The 12,484-nt window shown below is 39.6% G+C and overlaps 1 protein-coding gene across 3 annotated transcripts in view; it reads left to right on the forward strand.

The window, feature by feature from the left end:
• Window positions 1-12,484, forward strand: part of LOC117772600 (interleukin-1 receptor accessory protein-like 1) — a 258,307-nt gene that overhangs the window by 139,624 nt on the left and 106,199 nt on the right. For all 3 annotated transcript variants that reach the window (XM_034603869.1, XM_034603861.1, XM_034603876.1), the window contains one exon: window positions 1,304-1,457. In XM_034603869.1, coding sequence (XP_034459760.1) covers window positions 1,304-1,457 — 154 coding nt within the window. The remainder of the gene's footprint in view (window positions 1-1,303; window positions 1,458-12,484) is intronic.

The following is a 12,484-nucleotide window of genomic DNA, read 5'->3' on the forward strand; positions in this document are numbered from 1 at the left end:
GCGACATAGCAGTAGAAAGAGCTGTGGGAATATAGAAGAAGAGTCCTCAATTTTTTATACCTTTCATTGTTATGTGTTGTGCCGTATCCTCTGGGCTCTTTTTGATGGAAGTGCAACACTCCATCTTTTGTACCATAAAATATCATTATATATCACAGGAAACGCCAACATTGATTCATCCATTGGGAGAACACATTCGAATGCATGAACAACTACAATCAGTGAATCAATAAATTGGTTATATTACCTTTAGTTTTCACAATATCCTTAAAAACCAAAAAACTTAGTAGAGTATTGTACAGGGATCTTTCTCTAAATCCACTGTGAGCATGCATAACAAATACAATCATGCCTTTATAGAAGTAATAGTAGTAATAAGGTCACTTTTCTTTAATTTAATAAAATAACTTGAGTGGCACTAGCTGGTTGCTGAAACAATTATAGGAAGAGCTTTACACATAAATCTAAACCTAATGGTTTCAATAATAGCTGTTGCCACCTGATCCAGTGGTGTCGTCCTGCCTCAGAATGATACATGCAAAGCTATTCAGACACATAGATCACAGTGTTAGACTCGGGGGGGTGCACTGGTCTAACTCTAGGTTATTTGGGGACATGCTATGTATTGATACAGGGCCTCTCTACTATTGTGACTGTGTGCAAAGCTACTGTACCCCTTAATGGGAGATATAGACTTTTTTCATTCTATGCTTAAAGATGGAATTAAACATATTCATAAAAGTAGCCACAATTGAATGTGTATTTGGATTTTACTATAGATTGTTTATAAAGATGGGCGACTCGTCTCCACTTCCTCTTACTGGGCAGGAATGCAGCCAAAATATCCTGGATACGAACGATCTTGCACATTTGGAGCCAGAGACTTTGCAGTAGTGATCATGAGATGGAGCCCCGCAGTATCGAGGTTCTGTCGATTTGTGCACTCGGCCAATTGTGATACAGTCTCATCTGTCAATCATGACGCTTCACCCTTTTTTTTTAATAGCATTAAATAACAAATTAGAGCCAAACCTACCTGAAATATACACTGAAACAAACATCAGTGTCAAAATATGACAGAAAACCTTTTTAGGAAATATGTATTTGACGTGTACTTTGACCTCTGATTTAATCCATGTCATAACTCTAACCCCCATCCACTAACATGGAGGAGGAAGGGTTTATGACCCATACGCTTTGGCTTTTTGGAAGGAGTCATATTTGTCCATTTTTCTACACAGTCTATGCTTAACACTTACATTTCTGTATTCCCATGCGTGTTTTCTCTTTACTTTGAATAAAGGAATGCAAGCCAAAGCAGTGGAGACAAACCATAGAGAGGAGGCGGGACACTCTGTCCATCAAGGAAGTACGGGAAGACGACATTGGGAATTACACCTGTGAACTGCAGCTCGGGAACTTTGTGGTGCGGAGGACTACGGAGCTCTCAGTCACAGGTAAAGAAATGTCCAACTTCTTCAACGCTGCAAATTCTTCCACCGCAGAGGCGTCTCTGCTCCCTTTTGTCGAGATGTTAATAATGTGGAATTCAGCGTGAAAGCGACAGAGAAGCAGATTTGCTACAGTGCTTGCAAAAGCAAAAAGGGAACTTCAGTACCGGCCTCAGTGCAAGTGTATTCTCACGTAATGCATTTAAAAACAGATGAATCTCCACAATAGAATTTCCTCATTGTTGCGCATATCTTACTGCGGTTTGTGTTTTCTACAGATTGTGTTTTGGCTCCGGGTTGTTGTTGATTACCCAAACAATTGAAGCTTTTTTAAAGTTGATTCCTGCACCTCCTGCTAATAGTGGCACTGTCTCTGTGAGTGCGACGCGGCTTTAATTGCTAAGTGGCGGAACTCGCATCCAGCCACTTCAGCACTTTTTCTTAAGGCTGTTGAAATATTGAAGCCTGAACCTGAAGAGGGTGACAGATTGCTCTCCACTTACACTGTCACAGCCAAGGTTGACACGACACAGCAGAGTACAGGGAGCGTCCCAAATTTACAGCTTAATTATACACTTTTTTTTGGGGGGGGGGGGGGAGTTTACCTGATTAGAATTAGTTCTCCTGAGTGATGTCATTACCCTACATGCTGATAGCTGTAGCCTGAAGCAGTGTATTATTGTTTCCCTTGTGTGTGCGTGTCTGTGTGATCTATCTATAAAATAGGAAAATAATCATGTAATATTACACTTGAGGGTATCTCCAGATCATTCACTTTTGGATCTGATTGGTCCAAAGTCAAGATAAACAACATTTATTCAGAAAAGCAAATTATCTAAGATATATAGTGATTCAATCAAAAGCTTAAATTATTCCTATTATCCCCACATAAAAAATACATCGTTATGATGTCACTTTGAAGTCGGAAAATGATGTAATTTGGGTTGTAATGCATTCACTTTTGCAAGTATTATCATTAAATACATGATTTACGGCTTATTTAGATCAACCAATCATTCGTCCTCATATTGACCTCACGATGACATTGATTTATCACAATATATTAAAGTTAGCAAATCCTTCATTGAAAGACACACATTCATATTTTAATAATCTTACTTTAATAAATGTTACGGCTCAATTTCCTTTTGAGGATTTGTTTACCAAGCTCTGAACAAAATGAATCCAAAGAGAAGCAATAATATAACACGGTCAAGTCATATAATTTGCCAGATTTAAATGTATTACTATATTACAGATTTGCTCCTTTACTAAAATGTTCCGGTAAAAAGCAAAGTAATTGTTTTCTCCTCTCCTCTCTGTGACTTATTTTGCTCGAGCTCACCTTACCTGCGGTGTCTCACGTCTGCAAGCATCGGAACAAACGCAGCGTAACGGCATCTGAAAAGAAAACAGAGAGAAGTGAAGAGGTTCCAAGTGGACGGAGGCGATGCAACGTCTCAGTGCAGCTGCCGACGCGTCGCGTTCCGTGGGTGTGAGGGTTGGACAAAGTGTTGACTGTTAACTGCTGCCTGATTACACTTTATAGTCCCTTAAAGAGAGACCAAGACTGACTCCACAAGGCCGAGTTATGTCATACATCATTTTTCTCACCAGCCTCAAAAATGTCTCAAAATGTCACCGACGGGGGAATAGTCGTAATCTCTATCTACTTTGAAGGCATTCAGCGTTTCAAAACATCGGGCGACAGATGATTGATGATTGGTCTGTGGCAGCCCAAAAAAAAAACTGAAGTATACTCTTCCACCTGTGACTCGGGGAGTTTTTGCTCACATCCAGTCGGGCTTAAGGTGTGAGAGTGTCTCTTTGTTAGCTTCTTTTAAAGACTAGCAGCCTGTCTGTGCATTCTCCTTCTTTCTCAATGAGATAAGATAAGATAAGATAAGAAGTCCTTTATTTGTCCCACAATGGGAAGTTTACAGTATTAAAGCAGCAAGAGTCAAAAAGACATCAGCAAGTAATAAGTAACATGCAATTATTTCAGTAAGTGTAAGGTATATAAAAACATATATAGAAATATAGAAACATATGCATGTAATTAAACTAGTATATACAGTGTAAAGATAAATATATGCAGTGTGAGAATATGTACAGTGAATTGATTGCACATGAACTGTTGATATTGCACAGACAGTTGAATATAGCACGGTGAATATTGCACAGTTGAGACCTAAAATGTTAAAGTGCAGTCCATATTGGTGGTGAATGTAGTTTTTACTGGGAGCAGAGCTGGTACTTATAAGAGGTCACTAACTCTATATCCATTCCCTGGATGTTTTTCACCGGTGTCGGGGGGGGGAGTCCACCACCAGTTCATGCCGGGTTAAATTCCAGCCTCCGTAACTCTTCAGCAGTGGATGGAAGGATGTGTATTATGTTCAGTATTTGTAAAAGAAGAGAAAGACGATATTCTTTTTGTGACCACATTTTTAGTAGTTTCACCTTTTCACATTCATTATGAAGGAGGTTACAAAAATACACGATATACATGTATGTAAAATAATAAGGACACAAGTCGAAACTCTAAGGGTCAGCAGGTGGAGTGCATTGTCTGTTAACCAGAAGGACGGCGGTTCGATTTCCTTTTGCTCTCTGAAGTGTCCTTGTTTAAGATCCCCAAAATACCCCAATTGCCCCCGATGGCTGTGCCGACAGTGAGTGAGAGAAAAAAACGCAGTGTACACTAGCACTGTATGAATTTGTGTGTGAATGGGTGAATATGGCTTTTGCTGAATGTGCTTTGAGTGGTCGATAAGACGAGGAAATCAAATATGTACAGGTATATATTTGTACATACTGATACAGTACATATCCAGAAATTACTCTGTTTTACTATAAGTGTAGCATTCAGTTTTAAATTAGTGTGCAAGAAATGTCTCTAAATTTGACCGTCTACGGTTTACATTAAGTTTTTGTTCGGAACGTTTATCGATTCTTAGGTCTGACTCTATATCGTAGTAGGTTACATGTTCAGAACTTAGCTGCATCATTTAGGATGCAGAGATGCAAATCAGTTCACCCAGAAATTTTGCCTTGAGGCATTAAAGTGTAACACAAAGTCTCTATTGTTCTTTCTGAACATGCAGGGCTTTAATCTCAGAAAAGTGATGCCGGTGTTCTTTCTGAGTTTTGTCTCAGCTGCTTTTCTTTAAGGCAAAGTTTTGGATTTATTTCAGTTTTCTGTCTTCGACTGAAGAAGTTTGGAGTTTTTGTGCGCGTCTATTTTTTTTCTCTTGTGCAGCCTCATCCAGTTCCTTTGATCTGTCTTCTTTTTCTGTCTGCTGTCACTGCTTCTTCACACATGGAACACGTCTCGTCCTTTAAGGGAGTCTGTTTTGTGAAACAACGTGTGTGCACAGTGTTTGTCGAACCTTTCATGAACAGTGTTGAATCACTCTTCAGTCCAGCTCATGCTCGTATTCTGATTGTGATTCCCTTTATTCCCTCTATGATTCACATTGAAACACTGTCTTCCACTGTTCAATACTTTTGCAAAACACTAAAGTTGTTGTTTTTGTTGCTTTCATTTTCATAATTAATCATGATAACACGCAGTCCAGGGTTTAATTGTTCAGGAAATGACCCACTATTTATCCCAATTACATAGACCAGTGAGGAGAAGTGTGAAATTGAAGAAGAACATCACAAAGGAAAAACAAACTTTATCAGAAGTTAAAGCTTAACTTTTACAAAACTTTGGTAGAAGGTTCATCGCCTTATCTGCAACAACTTTTCCAATTGGATATCTTCGTAAGTGCCTTCTACCTGTATGGCACCACCTTTTCACCCTGAAATATTTATATTCTGTTGTTTGTTTTTCAGTTCTGCATGCACTGTTTTTCTCACTTGTGCTCTCTCGGACATTTTTCGGACATTTTACTTGCAGGTAAAGTTCCAGAAAATGTTCCGGAGCAACTGACCTGGACATTTTTGCATTGTCACACACAGCTCTCCTGGAGCATTTAAGGAAAATGTCCAGACTATATAGTTTACAGATATGCCAGCGGAAAACTGAATGCTAGATACACTGGCCCAAAACAATGTCTAACAATGTCTCCACTGTGTCCTTATTTTTCATCTTTCTAAATTTTCCCTGCATAATTCTGCTCTGTTAATTATGTCCCCCTCCTCCCTTACACCTTTCATTTCAAGCTACTGAATCCAGGCCTCTCTTACTGTCCTCCCCCTCCTCCCAAATCTAACGAGGGCCTGGGATAAATGGCTGGTTGTTGGTGACATGTTGACATCACATCTGCTCGACCAATCACAATTTGCTGGCATCTTCTTAACGTACCTGAACATTGCATTTAGTCCCACGTCTGCTTTACACCGGTGGGAAAGTTAAGTTTCAAAAAGCTGTTTCCCGCAAAGAAGGCGGAGAGCAGCGGAAACTGAAGCAGAACCTTTGATAATAGCTGCTCATTATGTTCCATTTCATTTTATCCCCGCTGAGGAACAGGCCTTTAACTATTCCATTTATAGATCTGTGGTTCAGACCTGACCTTTCTGCCTGTATGATTTGTTTTCTTATCTTTATTTTATAAGTATACATGAGGCTTTATGTAATATTATTATCAACCTCCCACAGATAATTCAAATTCATCATCAAACGCCTTGTCACTCCCCTCTTTATCAACAGCCCACAGGGCCTCTCAAAGCAGTGCAACGGGACAAAAGGTCAGATTCCATTTGATTATAATGAGCACTGCTAAAATCCTAATGAGCTCCCTTGCTGGGTGATCGGAAGCAACGTTCAGTTTAAATGAAATTTTGGGTTTTATGACTTCTTTGTAAGGTGCAGCTTTGATGTCTTAGATTAAACACCACAGAATACAGCACGGCTGATGAAATAGATATACAGGGGGAGCAGTAACTTTGCTGTGTAAAATAGACTGTCAGTGTAGCTAATGAGCTGGGACTGATGATGTTAACCTGCTTCTCTTATTCTGAAGCAGCACGCAATGAGGTGTGTTTGGTTGATAAAGGGACGGGGCATGATTTGCAGTGCAAACACATAAATAACCAAAACGCCTGAGAGGTTTGAAACAGTCATGAAAACATCCCATTGCATAAAATGCCTCTGCTTTCCCTTTCAAACAGAAATTCGGGCCCTAAAATCATTTTGAATAGATCTGATAGTGTGGCAGCTTCATGGCGTAAAGCGATTCTCATTGCAACACAGCCTAGCACATTCAAAACCAATTTCTCTGGAGTGAACAATGGTTTCTTGCGAGATAGCGCCATGCTATTTCAGTGTCTTGCTTGGCCGTCTATTGGATATTATTGCACAGTGACTGGTTGGAAATGAAAGGAGCTATTTGGCCTCCTCAGCTCAACCGCCGCTTCTGATTGTTGAGAAAAACTTCCCCCTCGATACGCGTTTTCTGTTCTGCATTTGTAAGCTAGAGGCGATTTTCTGCAAACGTGGACAATAAAGAATACGAGAAGTGGAAGTTCAAGTTTAGAACACAGTTGTTTGTGGCGTTCACCCAGAGATTCTTCAGGAACGTGGCAAGTACGGAACAACGGGCTGTGTGGTGATGCAACCGCCAAGCCATTACAACTTGGTTTTTCAGGTTCGCATCGAAAAGCTGCAGACAGGAAATGTCATCGACAAAGATAAAACAATATCCATCATCTCTGTCATCATAGCAAGTCATCATCTTTTTCTGATTATTGAGCTTTTTGTTGAAAGTGTCCCGCATTTGAATTGCTGCAAGTATGAATAGTTCTGATGTATTTCAGATTTTCACCAAGAATGCCAGTTCATGATGACAGGGACGATGCTTTTTGTGTAAATATTGTTTTTTTTATTGCAAGTAGGAATTTGTGTCTTTGTCTGCCACTTCTTATCTTGTCTCAAAAGTGTATTATTCATTTTCCTAACTTGAGTACCTTACAAGTAATTGTATGAATAAAGTTATTATTATTTGTATTAGTAGTAGTAGAAGTAGTTGTGGTGGCCTACATACTCCTTTTACACTTTTAAGACTCATTTATGTTGCCTTTACGTACGAAAAGAGAAATATCAACTTCAAAGGATGTTCAAAGAGTTTCTGAGGACAGCAAACAACAACAGCATAAACAGCGGTAGTCCAATTTACTTACAACTCTGAGTCTGTCCGCCATTTTTACAATTTCCTTCTTGTGTCCTATGGTCGACTTACCTGAACTATTGGCTACACTGCACGCTTATGTCTTTATTCAGATAAAGTGGGAATTAGAATTAGCAAGCATCGTGATTTCGGAGAAACTCTTAATCTTCTTCTACTACTTTGTATTCCACCTTTCTATTTTCACATATACATATAAACATAGTGATGCTGAGGCTACATAACCCCGTGCTGATCAACAGCAGTTGTGATGAGACAAGAAATCATTAGATACAAACACAACCAGAAGTCCCTTCGGTGCACGGACACCAGAGGCTGCAGGATAAACTTTTGTTTGTTGTCCTCTCAATATTGGAATCATTGTTTTTTTTTTTTTTTATCATCCTGACCCGGCACATCTCGGATGTCATTACCTCTAATATATGCAACCCTGTCACCATGATGAATGCTGCTACAGCTGAAACATATTGATTTTTGTGATACTTCAGTCTGGTCTATTGTTCTCCGGGAGCAGCTAAATCACTTCAGTTTTGCTGAGTAAAAATAAATGTGACATTTGTTTTTGGCGGCCGGGGCGCACTATCGCTGGAGTTTGAGCAACTTCAAACATCCATTCGGTTTTCAATAATTTACACTATGAGCTCATTTAGCAAACATTTACATGTTAACAGGGCTTTTATGTTCCTGCTAATACTCATAAACTATTTACTTCTTTGGCTTATATGACACCACGGCCGCTCTTACACCTCTACACTGCAGAGTTTATCTCCTGCCAGCACCATTTGGTGGCTATTACCAGTTTCCTCTCTCATCTCGGAGTTGACTCATTAGCATATGAAGGAGGTTGGAATATAATTGCTCCTTTAATTGATGGGAGATAATGAATCTGGCCAAGGTGCTGGTGGGGAAGTGGGGAGCTGCATTGAGCGGATTCAGGAAGTAATCCCTTTTCTTCTCGGGAATTTGATGCACAGTGAACTCAGCGGGGGCCTGATGAGGTTTATTAATTTCTGCATCTCTTTTTGTGTCATTACCTTTGATATTTTGTCAGTTTATTAGAGAACACACTTATGAATAAAAATGAAGCCTGTCATTATTCAGCGGGTCTGCGGTGATTTGAATTCATTGTCTCCGGCTGTGGTGCATTCCCACTCTTTGAATCTTCAAGACTGAGAGTTATTTATTACAGCTTGGTATTTCGTTGACTCTGTAAACTTTATTGTCTTTTTTCCTTTTTGTTTTCTAATATACTTTCTTCCATTAAGGAGGTTATGTTTTCAACTCTGTCTGTCTGTTAGTTGGTTGGTTATCTCGTTATCTTTGTGAGATGGGGTGTTTTTGACATTTTCACCCTTTTCCTGGGAAATATTTAGTCTTGGTCTTGTCTTGGTGAAAAACAAAAAACAAAATCTGGCACATTTATGGAAGTGATCTCTGCGAGTGTGTGAAATTTGGTGTGGATTGAACATAAGGGGACTGTTGGCAGAGATATGACTGTGTGCCATTCTGATTGTGGAAGTCTCCTTCAAGCGATTGGTTTGTTTTCATTCGACGGCTGCTTCTATGTCATAACCTTGGCGTGGCGTTGTGATCGTCACACCCCGACGATGCTCAGAAGCAGTGGGAATGACTTGTGTGCAATCGCAGTGGGAATTCAGTGGATTAATTAAGATTGTCACTCAAACATCTGTCTGCTTGATTTATTTTGTAACCTTCCGGCTTTTCCACGGGCAGATCAGGCCAGTATTTCTTACTGTTTGCTGAATACTGTACATACAATAAGGAAAAATGAAGAGGGGGCATTGGCGTATTCAGTGAGACGACATATCCTGCTATAAGAGGCCTGCCTGCCAAACTGTAAAGCTCCCACCGCAGTGTTACTGTAGAATATTGAATGTCCAAGATGGCTGCACCCCCAGGCATTTATTTCAGGCTTAACAAGACCAGGCTCCTGTTTCGAAGGAATGAGGAGAGAGCCACGAGAGCACTTTCAGTGGATCACAAAAAAAAGAAAAATAACTGCATGGATACATTCACCAGTCAAATCTGATAAGTGCTTTAAAAGTTTGACGACTTTGCTGATGACAGGTTACCCAGCTACATTTGATTTTAACCATTGAGTCAGTCAAAGATACATGAAAAATATAAGAACTAGACACAAGTACTTGACCTTTTAAACGGACATGTAACCTTTTAAAATCAATGTGGTGAACTTGTGAGCAATCCGTCGCCTATTTACACATCCAGCATTTACACAGCAGCAGTGTAATTCACCAGGAGTTATGTTTTCGACCACTTTACTAAAATATAACCTACGTCCTTTATTTCCTCCATTTGTTAGCAGGTGACCCGCAGAGTTAAAGCTAAAACAACTCCCTGCTGGGTCTGTAAACAATGCTGATGAAAACAGTGCAAAAATAAAAACACAAGAGTGAATGTGCACGTTGTTAGGACACAAGACAAAAGACACACTGCAGCATTTAATTCTCCAACAACAATTAGAATGTTCTACACTCATGTCACGATAAGAGGGTTGCACAACAGGAAGACAAATAATGGAAATAAATGTAACTGTCGCCATGTGTGTGCTGTTATGAAATGCACTTAGAGGTGAATCATGATGGATGGAGTTTCATCACTTGGAATGAGTTTTTACTGCCTATTTTCCTGAATGAATTACTCGATGAAGGTCTCTTGACATTTTGAGGAGGACATCTCATTAAAATACACAAAATCATCACGCTAAAGAAAAAACAAAATGCCAGGGCGGGAAATGGAGATGTGTTTTTTTTGTTATTATGGTTTTAGCATTTTCAGATTTATGATACCACCTTTTTATCACCTCTTTATTTCGCCATTTGTCACATTCCACCTCTGCCATACACTCAGACCCAGGTCCAGACCAAATATCAATCAGAGGTGGCACAACCTGAGGCTTTTCTTTACACCTAATAATGGAAAGTCTCAAGTTCGTCTTTTCTCTCTTATATTGCAACTGATTCAATTGTATAGTCAACTGTGGCAAGGCACATTCACACAATCTAGAAATCTAAATTGGAAATTTGCCATCTGAGGTCCAGTTGATGCTTATTTATTTCATATAAACCCAACATTTAAATTAGTGCCCTCTTATGTTGTATTGCTATTTTGTTTCTTCTTTGATTTGTCTTGTTTCATTCCCATGCATTTTTTAAAGCACGTTGCTACCTTGTTTAATAGTATAATTATATATTATTATATTAGTATTATTATTATTATTAGTAGTAGTAGTAGTATTTAGTTGTATAGGCAGCAATTAACTGGACAAAATAATAAAATACAAAAATTCCAATGCACAACAGGATGCCAGGTTTGACACTATTTATTCTATAAACATTTAACAAAACGACTAAAGGAGCAAAAAAACATGTTTTGTTTATTAATCCAGCAAATTGCCTTCGTCCTGGTGGGAACTTATAATTATTATTTTCTTATCTTGATTGATCGTGCACCAGCTGGCACGCGGATCTTCAACTTTTTAATTAACTCGACACATTTTAATTGAAGAAATCAACTAATTTATCCATTTAGAAACACTCCAACCACAACCTAACTACATATGTTTACATTTAACTAATAAATATTATTTATTTGACCTGTGACCTTTAAGCAGCCAATCAGAACATTCAAAGTTTTTTATCTGACCATTCATACCGTTAGTTATTGAACAAAGGTTAAATACATGGATAAATAAGTATTGTTATAATAGTACATTTAGTTTATTATAAAGATAAACAACAAAATCCTCATATTTAATCATAGTTTTATAGTTTTGCTTTATTATCAGTAGTGCTACCTTTAATTCCTCTGGTAGTTGACTAATTGATTAATGAACTCCTCTATAGTTACACATGTCAGTGCTGTAGTTCACTGCTGTGTCCAGCTGTTTGCCATAACACACAATGCCCCCTGCTCCCCTGTGGTTCGGCTGGCTGTTTGTTATGCATTCCCCTGCCATCACTACACAACCCGGCGAGTCGCCTCAACCCGGCGCTCTGATCAATCCAGCAGCATTGTGTGTACACTGTAGTGCACACTCAGCATCCCGGTGGGCCCCCACCTGCTGGCGCCATCAATGCAGCGGCACACAGGAGATGTGATTGCGGAGCTTACAGCAGGGGAGGAAGTGGGCGATGCGGGAGAGGAAATATCTGAGCCTGAAGTATGTGGGGTGCGTGGCGTCCTCAGACTGCAGTGCATCAGCACAGGCTATAATTTCACTGAAATGTGCGAATAGCTGTCAAACATGACTTTCAGGCGAAGGGACGTTCCAATGCTATGATTTAACTGTGAGTCCCTCAGATAAATAGACATTCACAGACACCACAGCTACGGGGGAATCTGTCTCTCTAGTTGTATCCCTCTATAGTCTCACGTCATCTGCAGTGTTTGCATTGTTTGCCTCCGTGACACGCTGACAGATAATTGGCAGGGAGTTTGCGGGTGCTTTTTTTTTTTTTTTTTTCGCCTGCCAGATATCAGCCCCATGGCCAAATTGGCGATAAAGGGCTCCAGGAATGAGTTTGACTTGGCCGGCTCTCCGCAAGGTGAGATGACTTTGATCACTCTCCCTTTGTATGATGAGGTGGCACTTTCTGGGCACAAATGCTGTTTTAAGCAAACAAAGGACAGTCTCCCTTTAGCGTTTTGTCACACGATTTGGGACGTGGGGTTTAGGGAAGGGTGGACTGGAGGATTTACTACATTTAAATAGTCAGTGTAGGGACTGTATAGATTGTTGTTTAGTTTTTACACCTTATAGAGTGAATGGGATGATTCACCATGGCATTGGATTTTCATATGCGTGTAAATTAGCACAATAAGAGGTTTCAGTCATTAGGTGATGAGTTATTAACAGTA

This window comes from Hippoglossus hippoglossus, chromosome 2, assembly GCF_009819705.1.
Source record: "Hippoglossus hippoglossus isolate fHipHip1 chromosome 2, fHipHip1.pri, whole genome shotgun sequence".
Lineage (NCBI taxonomy): Eukaryota > Metazoa > Chordata > Actinopteri > Pleuronectiformes > Pleuronectidae > Hippoglossus > Hippoglossus hippoglossus.